The sequence below is a fragment of the Sinocyclocheilus anshuiensis genome, unplaced genomic scaffold (genome assembly GCF_001515605.1).
Source record: "Sinocyclocheilus anshuiensis isolate Anshui unplaced genomic scaffold, SAMN03320099.WGS_v1.1 scaffold438, whole genome shotgun sequence".
Taxonomy (NCBI): Eukaryota; Metazoa; Chordata; class Actinopteri; order Cypriniformes; family Cyprinidae; genus Sinocyclocheilus; species Sinocyclocheilus anshuiensis.
In genome coordinates this window covers 1,229,389-1,249,401 of record NW_015546118.1, presented here as the reverse complement: position 1 = coordinate 1,249,401, position 20,013 = coordinate 1,229,389, and the positions used below count along the sequence as shown (strand labels likewise).

At 37.7% G+C, this 20,013-nt stretch overlaps 2 protein-coding genes across 2 annotated transcripts in view; both read left to right on the top strand.

Moving 5' to 3' along the window:
- The window catches only part of lamc3 (laminin, gamma 3), an 82,158-nt gene extending 73,824 nt beyond the window's left edge, over positions 1 to 8,334 (top strand). Inside the window, exons 19-28 of the mRNA XM_016502805.1 lie at positions 780 to 1,021; positions 1,132 to 1,208; positions 1,282 to 1,416; positions 1,531 to 1,783; positions 3,829 to 3,972; positions 4,220 to 4,322; positions 5,075 to 5,277; positions 5,612 to 5,752; positions 6,137 to 6,239; positions 7,384 to 8,334. Of these exons, the coding sequence (XP_016358291.1) occupies positions 780 to 1,021; positions 1,132 to 1,208; positions 1,282 to 1,416; positions 1,531 to 1,783; positions 3,829 to 3,972; positions 4,220 to 4,322; positions 5,075 to 5,277; positions 5,612 to 5,752; positions 6,137 to 6,239; positions 7,384 to 7,634 (1,652 nt within the window). The 3' untranslated portion in view covers positions 7,635 to 8,334. The remainder of the gene's footprint in view (positions 1 to 779; positions 1,022 to 1,131; positions 1,209 to 1,281; positions 1,417 to 1,530; positions 1,784 to 3,828; positions 3,973 to 4,219; positions 4,323 to 5,074; positions 5,278 to 5,611; positions 5,753 to 6,136; positions 6,240 to 7,383) is intronic.
- A 1,222-nt stretch (positions 8,335 to 9,556) lies between these two features.
- Positions 9,557 to 20,013, top strand: part of aif1l (allograft inflammatory factor 1-like) — a 17,675-nt gene continuing 7,218 nt past the window's right edge. The window contains exons 1-4 of the mRNA XM_016502807.1: positions 9,557 to 9,783; positions 9,983 to 10,044; positions 18,042 to 18,108; positions 19,971 to 20,010. Coding sequence (XP_016358293.1) covers positions 9,759 to 9,783; positions 9,983 to 10,044; positions 18,042 to 18,108; positions 19,971 to 20,010 — 194 coding nt within the window. The 5' untranslated portion in view covers positions 9,557 to 9,758. The remainder of the gene's footprint in view (positions 9,784 to 9,982; positions 10,045 to 18,041; positions 18,109 to 19,970; positions 20,011 to 20,013) is intronic.

Here is a 20,013-nt window from a genome sequence, read left to right as displayed (position 1 = left end):
ACTTTCTATGAATACAAAGTTAAAAAGAACAGCATTTATTTAAAATAGAAATCTATTGTAACATTGCACACAACGGTTCAAAAGTTTGGGGTCAGTATTTATTTATTTATTTTTTTGAAAGAAATACTTTTATTCCACGAGGAACTCATGAAAAGTGATAGTAAATACTTATATCATTAGAAAAGATTTCTGTTTTGAATAAATGCTCTTCTTTTTTGAACTTTCTATTCATCAAAGAATCCTGAAAAAAAAATGCATCACAGTTTCTGCAAAAATATTACGCAGCTCAGCTGTTTTCAACAATGATTATAATAATAGGATATGTTTCTTGCGAACCAAATCAGCATATTATAATGATTTTTTTAAGGATCATGTGACTTTAAAGACTGGAGTAATGGCTGCTGAAAATTCAGCTTTAATATTGACATAATATTGACAATTCAGGAATATTGACATTTTAAAATATATTCAAATGGATTTTAAATTGTAATGAAATTTTACAGTATTACTGATTTTACTGTATTTTATAAGGCTGTATAATTGCAGCCTTGGTGAGCATGAAAGTCTTATTTCAAAAAAACTTTTGAAGGGTATTATATGCTAAGAAAAAAAATTTATTTAGTATGGTTTGTACAGTCGCTTTTCAATTTATCACATTTTATTTAAGACAAATATAGAACATATTGTACCTCCATTCAGCTTTGTTGTTTCTGCCAGTGACAGTCGTTTTGTTGGAAACTCCCTACTGATGCAACACTGATGTTCCTCCTTTGATGCAGAGGCTCGCGAGGCCTTCATTAAGCAGTTCTCACAGCTGGAAACATCTGCCCAGACCATACAGCTGCAGCTGCGTAGCATTGCATCGGCACTGAACTGCAACTTAACAGACAGTGGAGAAGTTACAGAGGAAGAAAATACTCTGAAGGGTGGAAATGAGTGTCAAGAGCTTGGTGACACTTTATCCGCTGCTCTGAAAATGCAAGACCAGCTTCAGAAGATGACTCTTGACCTTAACGGCATGGTGAGTCTGCACAGATCAATTAAATGAATGTCTAATCCGTCTGGCCAGAGAACTTGTCTTAATGGAGGCTTTTGTGTCTCTCTGCTTCTCTTCAAATATCTTATTCTCAGGTCATCCCATCTGTAATCCCTAAAGAACCAAACAAATGGAACGCCATAGTGAATGAGTCTGCGGTGCTAGTGAAAAGGTTAGCAGAAATACTGAATTTACTACAAATGTCAGTTTGAGTTTTAGATGTTTATAATGTTTTCTTTTAACAGTCACACAGACGTGGCAGCTCATATAGAGCAGATAGCTGAAGATGCCTTTAAAATGGCTAACAGAACCTATTCACAGCTGATAACTTTACTAGAAGACAACTCCACAGAGTCATATGTACAGGATCTCACAGAGAAGTGAGTTACATTATGTTTGTGTCTGTATTCATCAAGCACATTTTGGGGTTCCCTGGGTATTGGTCTTTAATAACTCATTTTAAATGCCACTGTCTATCTATTTTTGTCTCAAAGGCTGGAGGAGATGCAGCAGTTGAAGGAGAATCTGACGCTTGAGGTTAATGAGACTTTAGTGACACATATGTCACTTCAGAGGCACAACTCCGAGATAGCTGCCATTTTAGAGAACATCACCTCTTCACTATCTGAACTATGCAGAACGGATAGCAATTTCACCCTCACAGCACAGGAGTCCAATATAACGTCTTTCTCACAGATGCTTAATCAAACAAATGTCACAGCCACCCAGGATCCTGAAATCACAGAGGTTTGTTCATGCATTATGAATGGACATTGTGGTACTGCTAATTATTGTTCAACATGCATGTATTTTAATCTTATTAACTAAAATCTTATACGTCTAGAGTTGATTTATGGAAAATTATAAATTATTTTATAGTTAAAATTACTATGCCTAGTTGTCATCCGCAACATGACAAACAGAAATAAGTTTCAGAAGCTTTCATAAACATTATTTTATGGTCCAGCCATATGTCTTGTAAGCAAAGCTATATACTAAGAAGCATTTCTAACTGAACTGTCATACTTTTAAAGGGATAGTGCACCCAAAAGAAAATTATGTTATTAATTACTCACCCTCACGTAGGGGTGTGCGATATATATCGTCTGCGATAATATCGTAATTGTTGTTTTAACTATGTGCGATTTGGCATTATTGCATTAATGAGTATTTTGCAAAAACCAAACAAAACACCTAGGGATTGCACGCATACATTACGTGATGAAGTCTAGTGGGTTACACAGTGCACATGTGCATTTCGAGTGTGTTCTTTCACTGCATGATTCAGTCTTAAAATGCATTAAGAGTGATCACAAAATTCAAAATATGGGGGCAGAAAATGTATATGTTTGTCATATGTATGTCGCAATGACTCACTTATTAACAGTGACTTGCTGCCATCTACTGGCGGTTTTAATTTCACATTTAAAGTATATTTTCATTTTTAAAATAATTTCAAATATCAGTATTCAATGTTTTATGTTTAAAATATCAAAACATTATGCATTTGCAACTGCAGGTTAAAGCACTCCATGTCCCTCTGAGCTGCATTAAACAGTGTGTAAATACATCTAAATGCCACTTCAGATGCAACTTCTGCAAAGATGAATTTTGTTGATACTGATTTCATTTGTTTGGTAACAGCCTAAATGTCTTATTATTCTAACTGACTGATTAAGTGTAAGAATTTGACTCCAAAAATACACACTTTTAGCAAAAAAGGCTTTATTAAAGGTAAAAATGCCCATAAAAGCTAAATATCAATTTAAACTTATAGGAAAAGATTAATTTATATCACTGATGTGAACTGATCACACAGAATATGAAGAATATCAAAAACTGCAGCTGTCCACGGTAGTCAGCTATCAGCACAATAACACACTCTGGAAAATATAGTCTAATTATCGTTATCGAAAAAATTCCAGAAAATATAGAGATATAATTTTTTGTCAATACCGCACACCCCTACCCTCATGTCGTTCCAAACCCATAAGACCTTCATTCATCTTCGGAACACAAATTAAGATATTTTTGATGAAATACAAGAGCTTTCTGACCCTGCATAGACAGCAACGCAACTACCACATTCAAGGCCCAGAAAGGTAGTAAGGACATTGTTAAAATCGTTATTTTTGTTTTCTTTGCGCACAAGAAGTATTCTCATCTTAATAACATTACGGTTGAACCACTGATGTCACATGGACTATTTTAACTATGTCCTTACTACGTTTCTGGGCTTTGAATGTGTCAGTTGCATTGCTGTCTATGCAGGGTCAGAAAGCTCTCGGATTTCATCCAAAATATCTTAATTTGTGTTCCGAAGATGAACAAAGGTCTTACGGGTTTGGAACGACATGAGGGTGTGCAATTAATGACAGAATTTTTATTTTTGGGTGAACTGTCCCTTTAATGCTAATAGGTGTTTTATCTAGAAAGTTCCTTAATAGATGTTTTTAAGAAGTTTTCACCTGGAAAATTTGCAGGATTTTTAACAAATATAAAATCGAAAGATCTTTAGCAATAATATTTTTGTTGTAATCTGTAAGAAGCTTATTTGGATTTTTTTTTTTTTTTTTATATTTCGACCTTACAAATTAGCTAATGATGCTGATATGCCAATAAAAATCCATCCTTTTTCCATACTGCTTATCTTCTGCAGGGTCGCGGGGCTGGAGCATAGGTCTCAGGCCATAGGCAATAAAATATTAATAAAAATGATAAATAAATAGTGTGCTCTGAGTGTGGAGGTCATCGAAAGAATATATTCTGAACCAAATTCATCTGTATTTCAGATCGAGGACCTGATGAACAGGACAGCTGAGTTGAACATTTCTGTCCAGTCCAAACAGCATTTGATAAATAAGACCAGAGAGGAAATACAGCCTCACGTGGACAGTGCTGAAAAACACCTGAAAACTGTTCAAGAGCTCAAGCAGGTAAAGCCTGACCACACTGATAAAGAAACACACAAAGAAGTATAATAAAGTCCTAGTAATTAGAGGTCTAGGAGTTCTTTCATCCTGTGAGTTTTAGCACCTCCTGCCAGTCAGTCTGCTGGGAAATGTTACAGCACAAGAGAAAAAACAACAGGGATGTGTTCTCAGCTCAAAGCAAATTCAAATGTGACAATTTCCTGCCAAAAGACAGTGTAATGAGATGCATCTTTTGTCTTTTTATCTGAAGCTGACGGCTGTGGCTGAGGGATTTAAGGTGTCAGCCGTCTCCTCTGTGGTGACAGGGAAAGAGGTTGAGGCGGAGATCCTATCTTTACAGAAGGGTCTGGAAGGTAACTGGTTCTGCTTTTTACTTCTTTCATATTTTCACTGTTGATACATAGAATCCAATTTATGACAGATGAGCAATAAATGAGGTAAATAAAGAAGTAAATGTGTTCTAATTACAACTTGAATATTCTAAGCTGTATAATGTTAAAAGCTGTGCTGCAAATTGAGTTAAATTAGGTTAAAATTAGGCATTTGTAGTTGTAATTTGTTATTGAAAGAGAGTAATATGGTACAGCTGAAGACTGTGAGAAATACAGCAGCAGAATGGTATACCATTCAAAAATTTTAGGGTCAATAAGATTTTTTTTTATTTTTTGGAAAGCATTAAAGTGACAATAAAGACATTTATAATCTACATTTTCTATTTCAAATAAATGCTGTTCTTTCAAACATTCTATTCATCAGAGGATCCTGAAAAAATATAGTTTACACAAAAATATTAAGCAGCACAACTGTATTCACCATTATAATACTAATAAATGCTTCATGAGAAGCAAATATTAGAATGATTTCTGAAGGATCACGTGACAATGAAGACTGGCTGAAAATTCAGCTTTTAAAACGTATTAAAATAGAAAACACTTCATTTAAATTGTGATAGTATTTCACAATTTTACTGTTTTTGCTGTATTTTGATAAAATAAATGCCGTTTTTGTCAGCATAAGAACTTTTGAATGGTAGTGTATAATGGAATGGAAATGTGAAAATGTTGTGATAATGTACTCTGCATTGTAAAAATGTTCTCTGCTGTAGTCATGGAGCAAGACTGGCCTCAACTGCCCACATACAGCAAAGGACATCTGAAGAGAGAGAAGTTGCTGAAAGAAAAGACCCTGGTGGATGTGAAAAAAAGAGTCAAGCAGACAGAGAGAATGATCAAGCCTGCAGTGGAGAACGCTACGGCTGTGAGCAGCACAGCTAAACAAGCCCAGGAGTCTGCAGATGCAGTGGCTAAAGTAGGTTATGCTGAAGCACACATGTATTCAAAAAACAAAAGTGGTTATATTTATCAGTCCTGTTCAGCTAAAGTTTCTTTGTCTGAATGATGCAAATAAGAAATACTTTTCTCAAAGGCATTGAATCGAAGTATTTCTCAGTAAAGTTTTGTTACGCTATAATTCATTCTGTTAAACAAATTGTGATTGTAGACGTTGTGTATAACAGAACTTTGAAAGGCAATTTAGTCAAATCAGATCCTAAGTGTATAAAGACTGCATTGCCTTGAGGATCCTGGACTGAAGCAAGAACTGATGGGAACTGAAAGCCCTGTTATGCTGTTATTCATGACAGGATGCCAAAGTGTCCCTCACGCAGGGGAAATGGACAAAACATGCATCTGGACAGTTGCGTTCAGCTGTGGACACCACCCTGGAGCAGTTGACTGAGCTGGAAAGCCAAGCTTCACAGAAACAGAAAACCATGGAGGCAGAGGTAAACAATTTGGCATTAACTTGATAGTGGAATTGCCAATGTTTGTCCAGTTGGCTAGGACCTCAATGTCATTATTATTAGAACACAGACTTCTGCAGGACATTCAGTACTGCCGTTCTGTTTAGGGGGTTTGAGACACTGCAGTACATGTTCCAGAGAAAGACTAGATCAAAGAAAATTATTAAACATGATACTTACCTGTAAAGTCCAGGGGTGTGTTTCCCAAAAGCATCGTTAGCTAACTATGGTCGTAAGTTCCATTGAACTCTATTGGTAACGACGGAACTTGCGACCATAGTTGCTTTTGGGAAAAGCACCCCAGATTAGTTGACCGAGGAGGTTGTTTTTGCATAGCCACGATGCTGATGTGCCATTTCTCCTCAGGACATCCAGCTTTCTTCAAGGAATGTGATAGACAGCATGGAGACAGCCAAGAGTCAGCTGGAGTCCTTTACAAACACGCTAACTCTGCTCCTTAAACAACTGGGTAAATTCAATATTTTATTTTAATTTATTTTATTTTTAAAGCGGTCACAATTAGCACGTTAACGCAGGTGATTAATTTTTCCAGTTTATCGGTGTTAAAAATATTTATCGCAAACTACACAGGGACGGAACTAGGGTTGGCCAACCCACTCACAACTGCTGTGTCTCTCTTTTTCCTTGACAAGAATTGCGTTTATTTAGACGCAGAACATCTTTACAACCACATCAAACAGGAGACATTTCAGAGAGACACACACCCCACTTCGCCTCAGTGCCAGGCATTGGTCAAACGAGCGCGGAAACAGTACAGTTGACGAGGAGCTTCAGTAGAATAACCATGAACTGCGGTCAGATGAGATGTTGTCATACCGTATGTCAGTGTGTCAGCCAAATAACCTAATAAACCAGCTGCTGTGATATCTGTTAATCAAAGAACAAAAGAAAAAAGAGGAAATCGATAACTTTTGTAGCTTTAAGGATTAATCTATATTTAATTTTGAATTTAGTGTTTGATAACTTTATTCAATTTCTGTATATTTCCTACTTGCTGAAGGGCACAGGTAAATATGGAATTTATAATGGGTTTGTGAGAAGATTTTAAGTTCACTTAAATAAGAAGTTGTTATTTTTGAAAGTCCAATAAAAAGAGCTAATAAAATTAATAGCTCTCAGTTATACTGTTATGTTAGTATAGTCAACATTACATTTAGTCAATGGTTAAATATTAGGGGGGAAAAAACAATTTCCTAGAGATATCAGTAGTATTGGTATCAGTGAATACTGGCCTTCTGTCATAAAAGAGATGCCATTAAACAAATATTTAGTCTTCATGTTGTTTCTACATTAATTTGAAGATTGAATGTAAAATTATTGCAATATAAAAGTAGATTTAAAAACTTTGTTAGGTGGGATTAATCGTGATTAATTTCAGGAAAAAAAAAACATGCAATTAATTTTTTTTATCGATTGACAGCACTATTTTATTTTATTATTTTATTTTCCCTGCAACCCTATACCTAGGATAAGGACTTTTTTGTTTTTGTTTTCTTTTTTTTGGTCATTTTTATGTTTTTTAAAAGATGGAACAAAAGTATTCCTCCAGCAATATTCTCAAAATCATACTCTTCTCCCATTGATGTGAGCAGATGCTAATGTGGTGCTGGAGAACTATGATCGCATCCTGAATGAGACTGCAGCCCGTCTTCGTGTTCTCCAGGGTGCTGTGGAGAGTCCATCTCTCACCGGAAAGATTCAGAGGCTCCACAGTGCTGCGCATGATCAAGAGAAACAGCTGCAAAATCTTGAACAGAGCCTGCAGGAGATACGAGAAGAAAGAGACAGTCTGACAGACATCGCCCAGAACTTGCCTAAAACATGCCCACAAAAAGGGCACTAAGCCGGGGGGGGGAGGAAGAAGTCTATCAGTTATCTAGTCTTTTAGAGAGACATTGAGGTAGCTCAAAGGAGTTAGTCGCCTCAGAACATCTGGATCAAGGGAAGCTGAAGAACAAAAAAAGGAAACAAACCTCTGAAATCCCCCTCTCCATTCCTCTTTCAGCTTCGGCTTGTTATAAAAGCAATACTGAACATATTAATGACACATTCAAATGTAAATTCTTTATAAACATTCATTTGTTGTGAATACAGAGTGGCTTTACTTATTTACTCTACTGGTAAAAAGTCAAAATGCAATTGATGGCATTTATACACTGTAGCACTTTGAGTTTGAACTGAAATCATCAGTTTTCAAGCAAAATGTCAGTGATCTTTATTGGGCTTCCAAAGATGATCACATTGACATTATGCTTAAATATTAATGTTGTGCAGACTGACATTATGAAGTTCGCATGCAATGTACTTTAGTAACATGCAATTTTCCCATCCATTAACCTTAACTAATGGTAGTACCTGACAAGAGATGGTCTCTTTTGGCCACTTGAGGGAGCCATCTACTCAAATTCATTTGTTTGTTGTACACAATGTCTTGCACACGAGTTTGAAAAGTATAAATTTGATTTTAAAGTGAGTAAATCAAGACCAAATAAACATATCGTGTCATGCTGTTCTCAAGAGTGTGATCATGCATTATGAGCATCAGTGTGTGTTTACTTGTGAGCCTGTTGACTTGCAACTTATTACTTATTTAATATCTAACATGGCATATTAAATATTTATTTTTGTGCTTATTATCCATCTGTTCGTAAATAATAGTCACAAAAGGAATTGGCTATGAATAGCTGAAATGTTCCATTATTTGGGATATATTATCAACATGAATGCATGCGTGGCCCATTATTTGCTTGTCTTCAGTTTTGATGGCTTGTTGTATTAGCTGGTTCCTGTGAAAAATGGAGCTTTTGATCTGTTCTCTGAGCCTAGTACATTTTTAATGTTCTTAACCCCATTGAACCCAAGACTAGAGACACTTTGCTTAACTTTTATTTCAATACAAAGGGAACCATTTGTCAAAAACAGACAACCAGACTGAACACTTCACACTATAATACACATCCATATTGCATCACAAAAACCTGAATTCATAACAACTGTCATATTTGTATATTATCAGTAATCACTAACAGTTCTAGTTACAAAACTATAGGGGAGACCGGGGCACAAAGTAACACTTTTTGACTTTCTCAGTTTGTGTAAATCCACATGGGGTTCAGAATATATATTTTTTATCCACGGTAGTTTTACACTTGTCTAGTACAAATATGTCGCTTTGTTTCATAATTACAGTGTATACGTTTTTCTTTATTTACCCTCAAAAAATGGAAGTGAAATGTGACAACATGCCCCGTAGGTGGGGTACATTGTAACATCTGAGGGGCACGTTGTTGGGCATGACTTGCAGATCCAAAGCAGAGATAAAATCACAGATAGCCTAAGCTGAGAGCTAACAATTAAATGTTAAGATGATGAACGATAAGATAGGGGAAAAGAAAAAAACTAGTAGCCTAATATGCATTCTAATAAGAGTGTACAAGTAAAAAACAAAATCGCAACTGTGAAATACAATAGCTATGAAATGTACAAAACTAGCTAAATGAGGCGTGCAACAGAAATTACAGGAAATGAAATGTTTCTAAGTTAAAAAATTAAACGATGAGAAAGATAAGATAGGAGTACGTTAAAAAAAACAGTTGTGCGTGCAATATGATATGTGCAAAACTGACTAAATAGTCACTACATTGTGGAGTTGAGCACGGTTGGGACGCTGAAGGCGTTATATAGGCGTATATATGGCTTATTAAATTACAAATAGCTAGCTTTATATATAATAAAAGCATTGGCTGGCAGAACGCTTCCCTTTTCAGTCACGTCGGCCTGCATTACCTCTCTTCGCCGCACGGTGGCGTTTATAGCTGCATTCCTGGCGAGCAGCGAGTGCATCACGGAGACCTGCGCCTCCAAGCAGCGTGAGATTCCCTCTCTCCCGCATAACCGTCGCGAGCAGTCATCTACATCGGTGTCTCTCCTCTCTCTTCCTTCATTACCACCTCTCGACCGTCCCAGCATGCCTTCCAACCTGGATTTACAAGGTATATCGTTTGTCGCCGGTCTGTTTTTAGTGAACTGATGCTGTATTTACGGTTATCCGCGCGAAGCCTGTTTTTGTTCTGTGCGCGCGTGTGTGCCGTTAGCGGCCGACTGTCATTATCTCATGCCTGCAAGTGCACCAGACAGCCTGTGTAAAACATCCAGACGGGTGTGTAATGGTCACTATGCCTCATTTTTCAGGCGGAAAAGCCTTCGGGTTACTCAAAGCACAGCAGAGGGAGAAACTGGAGGAAATCAATAAGGTAAATGTACTAACGCTGATGGATTGTTATTGTCTGAATGGTGAGGCGAGATTATTTCATTGGCCTTGAGCCGCCTCCATTTACCCCGATGTTGTTCTCGCTTTGTCTGTAAATATTAGCGAGGCTTTTAATTTACTTTACTCTTCCCTGTGGTCTCTTAGCTGTTAAATGTTATTTTGGACAGCAGCGGAATTGTTAAGCTCGATTTTACAGCAGCATGACCTAATTTAGTTAGACAGCTCGACCACATTAAGCCGCAGATCATTTCACAATCCAGAGCAGGGCTGTGTCTCAAAATCTATTGAGCTGCCTACGGAGACAGGATTTTCTTCTTATTTTAATGCTGCAGCAAACTATAAAACTGATAAAAATCGCGATCTCAGTAGACAGATGATTAGGTCTTGAGACACAGCCCAGTTAAACCCGCTTATGAGTCATTCACAGCTGCGTTAAACGCTCAAGGATTCCCCCAAACACTCTCCCCGTCAGCCATTGGTCGGGCAAACAGATAGCCCCGTCCAAAACTCACGCTATTGGCTGAGCCAGCGTTAGTGTGTTGTGAGGGGCCAAGATCCTCAAACAATAGTTAGTGGAATCAACATACAACTGTGTACTATAATAATAAGCCTATTAATCTTAAAGTGCCCCTGTTATGCCTTTTCGAATATCACCTTTCATGCAGTGTGCCATGTAGCTGTATGTGAACATAAACTATCTGCAAAGTTGTGAAGCCGACAGTGCACGATAAATAAAGTTATTGTCTATCAAAAAAAAAAAGTCGGCTTGCAATCGCCTAAACGAGTCAACAGGAATTCGAATCTTATTCTGTTACGGCTCTACATCACGAAGTAACACATTTGCATAATGTCTGCCCATGTTCTACGCATAGGCGGCGTTTTCGGGGGCTGGGGGGCTAACTGTCGTTAAAGTAACGACCAAGCGGCCAGCGGCAGACAGTGAGCCTATGTTTGATCAATTTAGCATTCTCAAATCATCACCACTCTGTGGCCCAAAGCAGTCTCCGCCCACCGCTCATCTGATTTGTTGGGAGTCATGAGTCAGTCCAATCAATGCCGAATTCACTCTCACTCCGAAAGCGATCTATAAATATTAAGCCGCAAAAATACTATTTAAATATGGATCCAGCATGTTCTGCATGTCTCTGTGTATGTAAATGGAACAGACACGCGGTGTTGTTTTCTACACATACAAAGTGTGTGACGCTCGCAGTGATTTCAGCTTCTGTCGTCTCACTACATGAGGACATAAATACATGAACAACATCTCCTTGATACCGGCATATCCCTATTCACAGTCGGGTTATTAGCAGAGAACACAGAGCAGGTCTTGAATTTCAGGCGCAGGATTGCGGCTATTAATAATAATTATACTCATTCCCGCAGGTTCAGCACTTATAACGTGATGACAGATGACGGAACTCATTTGCACGTACTTTTGAGTCTAAGAGAATTCACATTTTCTGTGCGCCCACAGATCGCGATAAGGAGAGTGACAGATTTTAATAATTATTCAAGGAGTTTGCAAATGTGATATTGATTTAATACAACAGTTCAATAAACACGTACTGCCTGATTTTGCTCTATTTCTTCAATGAAAATAGTTCCAAATAAAGTAACAGCTCAGCCGCTGCGCATCTCTAAAAGCAAACACAGCGGTGTTTCATTCATGAATGAAAGTGCGTTTTTGAACGAATCGAGTGACTCAGTGATTTATGATTACCCATTCATAAAGACAGTCACTTGCTTCATTCCTGAATGAATTAGCCGTTCAAACGAATCAATTAAATGAATGATTCAGTGATAAAATCCGTGATCCGTGACCTGCTGGCGGTTTCAGTTTCATATTTAGGTATAATATTATATTAGGTATAAATCATTTAATATTTCTGTATTCAAAATTGTATTTCTAAATAATTTGTAATATATAATTCTTCATGGTATTTAGAAGTGCCCATGATAACAATATCGTGCATATTCATTACTGTGATATATCGCATTACCGAATACCGGCACAAGTCTAGTGGATACACTTTTTGTCATTTTTGCTCATAACGGTAAGAGTAATACATCATTCGTAACTGTAAAGGGTCTACTTTTATTTGTGTGCACTCACAATATCAACAAAACGTTGTGCTTTTATAAAATAAATAGGAAAACAGGGGATGCGCATTCTGCCATCTCGGTTTCGAACAGGAGTGCTGAATGATGAACTGAAACTCAGCGAATTGCCTCACAGACATGATATATATATATATATATATATAGAAAGAGAGAGAGAGAGAGCGAGAGAGAGAGAGAGAGAAAATATTAATATGAAGAAGAAAAAACAAAAAAATAAATAAATAAATATATATAACAAGTATATTTAGCTTATGTTATATATTAATATATAACATAAGCTAAATATACCAATTTATGTCACTAAAATTTGCAAATATAGTTGTCGATTTCACCCAGACGTGCAATTACCACTGAAGCCAAAAAACAAACAAACAAGCAAAAAAAAAAATAATAACTTAAATAAAAAATAAAAATAAAGAACAACAAGCATGAGGGCATTTTATTTTCCCGTTTTTAGATTCCTCGAACCGAGCGCACCAGCACACTTCAAAGTGAACAGAAGAACATCCAGCCAAGGTCAAAGAGGATACAGCTCTCCCCTTCCGCAAGCTCCCTCTGGCATACAAACCTTGGAGTTAACCCTTCGCACAGAGTCCAAGAGAGATTTCAAAGTCTCTGATGGGTTATGGGTTCGCCTTAGCCAAAGGTTTCTCTCATTTGCAGTTCATTTTTTCCTGTAGATCTGTTCATTTGTATTCCGAGTCACAGGCGGCATTCTTATAAGACCTCAAACACACGCCCTACACACACACAGGTAAACCAATATCATTTCATCAACACTCCTTTTTTCTACCACTATTTTTCTTTCTCTCACCTCCCTTCCTGCCTCCCTGTCAGTTTCGATGCTTATGATGAGATGCTCCATCATGCACTGCAAAAAACTATCTGAACTGATAAATAACAGATTGGAGATTAAAATGATAGCAGATTTGTCTCATTTTAAATTAATAAAAAAAACTGAGATAAAAAATTTACTTAAGCCAGAATTTAAATGTTACTATGGTAAAATAAATATTCAAACCACGTGTGTTACAACTAACACCCCGTTACTTTGTGCATCGCACTCATCGCAAGTTTATTGTTAAATTGTTAAATGCCCTTACATATCTCTGTCACCATTATAAGTGTTTGATCACCACATTTGAGTGATCATTGCAAAAAATGTGTTTATGTATATATATTCTGTTTATGTATATACTGTATTCTATATATAGTACCAGTCAAATGTTTGGACACACGAATGGGAAAGTGTCCAAACTTTTGACTGGTACTGTACTATAATATACACAAAGAATATCGGCCGATATAATCGGTATCTGCCTTTTTTTTACTCCCTAATATCGGCATCGGCCCCAAAAAAACCATATCGGTCGGGCTGTAATCAGGAGGCGCTGGCTGGTGTGTGACTGAGTGGAGGTGGGACTAATTTGCATATTCATAGATCCGCGTATAGTAAATGAGGCAAGGGTGTAGAGTTACATTCAAGCTATTTTAAGGCATGAGAAAATTATTTTCACAAGAAAAAACATTTAAATATGTCATTTTGATGATCAAAGATAAGTTTTAAGGGATAAAATCTTTGACTACAGGGGGACTTTAACGAAATAAAACAAATCAAAAACAAAAACTCTTTCATTATAATCATAATCCATAAAGATGCACTTCTCTCTAAAGGTGCATCTAATGAGAAGATGGCGAGTCAGGATCGCCAACGTCATCCTTGCAACAACACCAACTCAGAAAACACTAGTTTATTAGTAAATAATTAAAATATCTCCTTACTATTTCCCCCTGACACATTTATGGTAATTACTTTTGCCGGTGCTTTGCGGCAAACTTAAGCCTATTGCGTGCATTTGAACGCAGAACTGTTCAGCTGCGCTGACGGCATACATGCTGCTACTGCTGCGGGACACTAAACCGTCGAGCCACTCTTGACACTCAAAATTTATCAGAAGAGATGAAAGAAAGATAGTGGTCATCTATGCAATTCGGAAAAAGAGGTGGCTTTTCTGTATTAGGTAGGCTATGTTTTTTTTTTTTTTTACTCTTTATACAGCAGTTATTGTTCATTTGTCTAAAATATAAAAATAAGGAGAAGCCTAAAACAGGCCCGAGACCCGGCCCGCGTCTGAACTATGACGTGAAAATTGTCCCGAAGCCCGTCCCGAGGGGCGTAAAAAAGTCGGGCCCAGGGCTGAAATGCAGGGCTCTGATCTAGCACACATAAAATGATTTGACTGAAAATTTATCAGAAGAGATGAAAGAAAGATAGTGGTCATCTATGCAATTCGGAAAAAGAGGTGGCTTTTCTGTATTAGGTAGGCTATGTTTTTTTTTTTTTTTACTCTTTATACAGCAGTTATTGTTCATTCTAAATGTAGGCCTATTTGTAATGTAGAATATGTTACATAAATGCATGAAATGTAGAACATATAAAAAAGTGCTCGTGGCTTGTCTACCAGTGGGTGCCCCCCCACGCATAAAAGTGAAACTCCGCCTATGGTTCTATGTCGCCGACTTGCGACCACAAACAGTAAAATTTCCGTGTGGTTAACATCATGTCGAGAAGACGCTGTATAGTACCCTGTGAGAGTAAATTTGTTTTATCACATCTTATAATTACCACAAACTTGTTAACACTTGACACTTACCACTGAGAAACGTCCTGCACCAGTCGTGCTTGCGAATCAGTCTCTTGTCGAGACTCTTGCCATTGATCAGCCAGTTCAACCGTTTCATCGTTTACAAATCATTTAGAAATGAGGTCAAATTAAATCTATTTTTTTGAGAAAACGAACGTGTATTTTGACCTTGCATGCATGTAAACCTGTTTTAGGAGACTCATAAAACAATATTTGCAACCTTAAAAATGGCATAATAGGGGCACTTTAAAGTATTTTCAAATAAAAAAATGACATGCTTAACATTTAAGTAAAGGAGGTGACCTCGTCTTGGGCGTTTCAAACAAAGACCTTTTATGAAAATCCCAAGAGGCTTTTTTTCTTGACTAGTGTTATTTTGAAGCTAATATTTAAGATCACCCTTCTTTGATGTGATAAGAGGCAGTGTGTCCCCCCGCAGCCGGCTGTCTCTGTGGCCTCAGACGGGAAACAGGTGTCTGTGATCCAGCATGAATGGACCCATTATGTGAGAGGGAGATTGAGGAGTGGGCAGCAGTGGCATTTAAGCCGCAGTCTCAGCGGCTGTTCTCTCTCATGTGGACTGCGGCTGGCGGGAGTGACAGCTTGGTTTGGTCACATGAACACTAAGGAGAAAATCAGGTCATGTACTGGCCTACTAGTAGTGACATCTGCAGTGCTTACCTGCACATAGTGTAGAGGTGAATCTCAGAAAAAGGGTCAATAATATGTTACAATCAACCTCAGATCTGATTTGCCTCCATCCATTCAACAACTGATGGATTGAACTAAGTATCCATCCTACTTCTTTCTTTTTTCGTCTTTTTAGTTTAATGTGCGTCACAATCCAGATGAAAAGATCTTTCACTATTTCCATGCACATTTCCCACCAAATTCTTGTTATCATAATGCATCCAGACATTTGACCTTTGTTTTATTTGCAATTTATTTTATTCTTTATAATTATTCTCTTTAAGGACAGTGTTTTTTTTTTTTTTTCAGTTTAATAAATTATGGTGTCTTATGTGCTTACTACTAAATAAAATGTTTCTGCTTTACAGTAATGAAAATGGTTTCTTTGTTGGTCCCTTATGGTAATACGAAATTAGGGGAAATGTGCTTAATTTTTATGAAAATAGTGCATAAAATCGTAGCAGTGCTAAAATAGCCTTAATTTTCTTTCAGTAAAACAAAGGCTAATGTCTTTTTATTTTGAGGGTGTAATATGATATGTACATGTTCTTGCGTGTTTTCGTCAGTCAGATGTGTTGATGCTTAATAATCTGATAAGAGCTGTCAGTGGTGACGGTGAGATACTGCAGGCCAGTGAAAAGCAAACGCTGTGCTTATCAAATGAAGCAAATTCACAGTTTCGAGTTCTGATGTGAAAGAATGTTGATGTGTAGTCGTGACTTGGCTGAGGTAGAAGGTAGTACTCGTGCTCTTCATCTCTCAGCATGACTCGAGAGGGCTGATCCTCACAATGTAGTTTTTATCTTCTAATTCTAAAACTGTATCACGACTTTATCACACTTTGTGAATCTAACTTATTTTTACTCCCTCTCTCAGTATGTGTGGGTTAGAGAGAAAGAGCAGAGACAAGAAGACGTCATGATGAGTCATACTTAACTGTTCAAGGTTGCTTGATGCTCCTCACACACACATGCTGTTCGCTTTTACAGGACATACCTTCACTTAGTCAGCAGCATCTCCCACCAGCCATAATTAAAATCCACTCACGAACACACCCACACACACTGCGTGATCTCCCTGAAACGCACACACACTTTTAACATCTCAACCGATTTGAATCGTCACATATTTGAATCGATTTTCAACCGGCTCGCAGTTAATCGTTACATCCCTACTCTTAATACTTCACTGATAGTGAAGTCTCATATCACACATTTGGATCTTTGATTTATGGGCCTCATGCAGAGTCTTGTCAAAGATCATTAACAAAGTCGTTAGAATTTACCGACCTGTGTTGTGTTTGTCTTTTTATTATGCACTGTCCAGTTTTCCGATAACACACTAGCTAGCACACTACACTTCACTAGCTAGCAGCCTGCATTTATGAAGCATGCTTATCCTCTAACTAACACTAAAGGTGCAGTCACATTAGCAAAATTTCTTGGGCGAAAAAGGGCTTTTGGCTATTGTCAATAATGCAGCGATGTATGAACAGGGCTTGCAAAATTTCAAAATCCCTGGTAGCCCTTCGGGCAGACACTCTTCAGATTTTGGTAGGCCGAAATGATTTGAATTATATCATATTATATTTCTCCTTTTGAACCATTTTTAAGAATAGGGATGAGTCAAACCCATAACTTATCATGTTAATTTAAAACATAAATATATATCTTTTTAGAAGTCACAGTCTCTACATGTCTCTACGTGTTTGTTGCTTTTATTTTGGATGTGATTAATCGTTTGATTAAATGAAAATGCCATCGAAACTTTTCTGAATACAGTCGGTTCTTTTCAGAGATACATTCGTATAGAAACACCCACGCTGCGTTTTGACTTGAAATGTGCAGCTCATATTTATTCAATGAAATTGAAGTTTAATCATCACATTAATCCATATCGCAATTCTCGTCTTTCTGTCCCCAAATGTAAGACCTCTTGAAACTGTAATGTTGACATTTTTTATACCATTTAAGATATTTAAGACTTTTTATGGCCTTAAATTTGATACAACTAAATTGAAGACTTTTTAAGGACTTGCGGGAACCCTTGTATTTAAGATCGGGCAGGGCAGTGATACATTTGGTAGCCCGACTGGAAAACACAATAGCCCCGGGACGTCAGGCTAGCGATTTTCCGAGCCCTGATGAAGCTCACACACAAGTCACTTTCAAACCAAGATTTCTGTTGGTCAGTGCGACAAATTTCATGTTACCAACTCTAAAAAGTGCAAAATTTACATGGGTAAATAATCCCAATCATATGGCTCTTTGTACACAAAAATATATAGCCTAGCTGTCTGTGTTTTTCAAGGAAGGGGATATTTGGGTGTCCTTGGCATCAAAAACTGTTCTAGAGAATAAAACTACACGCCGGAGAATCCGCTCTCTAAGATACTTGACACATGCTTGCTCGCCCTCTCTGGGCTTCTGCCATGCACAACCAAACAGAGGGGATAATCATTCACCCAGCCTATTCCAGTTTGAGATCATGCTAACTCTCTGTTTCTCTCTCTTGTTTGCAGGAGTTTATGGAAGATCAGAAGTACAGGGATGAAGAGGATTTACCAGAGAAGTTGGATTCTTTAAAAAGTAAGGATAGTTGAAATATTTTAAACACAGTCATATCATTTATATGCGCACATGTTTGTGACATGAATGCTAAGAGAGCTTGTGTGGGTGTTTGCATGTGTGATGGACTTGCTTTCTCCATATGGTCTTGCAGGAATGTGCTGGTCTTGCCCCCTTGTTGTTGTTTTAGTGCTAAGGGTTTTGGACATGTGCTTCTTGTGGGAGAGGGAAATAACGGTTTGTGTGCATGTGGGAAAGGACAACTGGAATGTAAACAAGCAGCCCTTTGAGCCTTTTGGTCAAAGCTAAAGTGTGGTTTTGCTTTTCTCTTTGAAAACCCCCATGAAAACTTCAATCACCTGAATCCTGAAGTCATCCTCCCTCTCTTTCTAATGTTAACGCTTCTCAAAAGATGACCTATGAAGTCAGTATTGACTTTTAACACACATTCTTGGTTTTATTGTGCACAATTGATTGGTGTTGTTCTAAGTAAAAAAAAAAAAAAGTTTTTCTGTCATCTTTTTATCAAAATGTGATAACTTGCTCTGTCTCTGAAACTAGACCTGCTTGAATATGCTAGAGTATTTAGACAAAAGAGTGTGAAGTTTTATTCACAAGTTATTTTATCTGTATTGGCCAAAACTTTTAAAATAGGTGTATCCTCCTTATCTGAAACAACTTTCGTTTTTGGCTGACATGAATTCCTCTTACTTTTCAACCCCTACCCTCCATCTGCCGTCTCCATTTTGGTGTGTATTGCCCACTTTTCATAATCCAATCTAGTCCTGCTCTATTTTTTGCCCTTTTTTGAATATTCTGTGTCAGTCAGGAATGCATCAGATTATAAAAAAAAATAAATAAATCTGACTGTGAGACATGTTTCATGTTGGCTTTTACCCAAGGGCCTCTTTTAACTGAATTATTTACTACCAGTCATTCTCAGTGTGTACGCTTGGGTTTGTGGGTCATTATCAAGAGGCAGTGATCGGGTTAAAGGGGTTAAGTGGCTCTGAATGTTACAATGATTTCTTGTTAAACAGAGTGAGAAATGGAAGGAGGGAAAGGACAGAATTCAAAAGCAGAAGAGGGACAGGAGGAGCGCCAAACCCTTGAGATTTCTTGACATTGTTGAAATGAAAGCGCACGCTCACACACACACAGTCACACACACACAGTATGAGCACTTGCCGCAGTGTTTGACCTACTAATGTCAGTGTGTGTGTACACCACTGCCCTAAAAACAGAAATGAAAAGAGGGAAAGAATACAGCTGATAATAAGAGGGATCACCATCCAAAAAAAGAAAACCATTTAGAGAGATAGTGATTCAGTCAGTGAAAATTGTGAGTTACGTTTAGGCAGCATCGTTGCTTTATGACGGACAACCTCTCTTGTCTGTTTCACACGCTGGTGTCAGCTCAGGGGTGAACAGGCTGCGTTTGTGTTTATAGGGGGCCATTGTAACCCTCTCCTTCCCATCAGCCTCCTCTCACGGTGACTCCGTTACACTCTCAATGCGTCCACTCCAACAGAAGCTTCATTGTGAGAATGAAACAACACAGAATGAGAGAGATGGAGGGGAGAGAGAGGAAATAGTAGAATAATCTAGCAAAATCAAATAGGACACCGATTCAAATCTGGTACTGGCTGAACTCATTTACAGATATAGCCAGCCATCCTTTGTGAAATAAGCCTCATTTCAGATAAGAAATGCTGGGTTTTCCAAATGTCCTCTCTGTTGTTTCCCTCTGAACCGCAGCTGTCATATGCCTGACCTCTAGATGCTGCCACTATCAAGATGTTGCTGGTGGCTGTGTGTGAATTGTTTCATTTGTTCTTGTTGGACTATTAAAATCTCACTTGTTTTTTTTTTCCAATCCACAGATAAATATGCTGAGTTTGACCTGAATGATCAGGGGGAGATCGG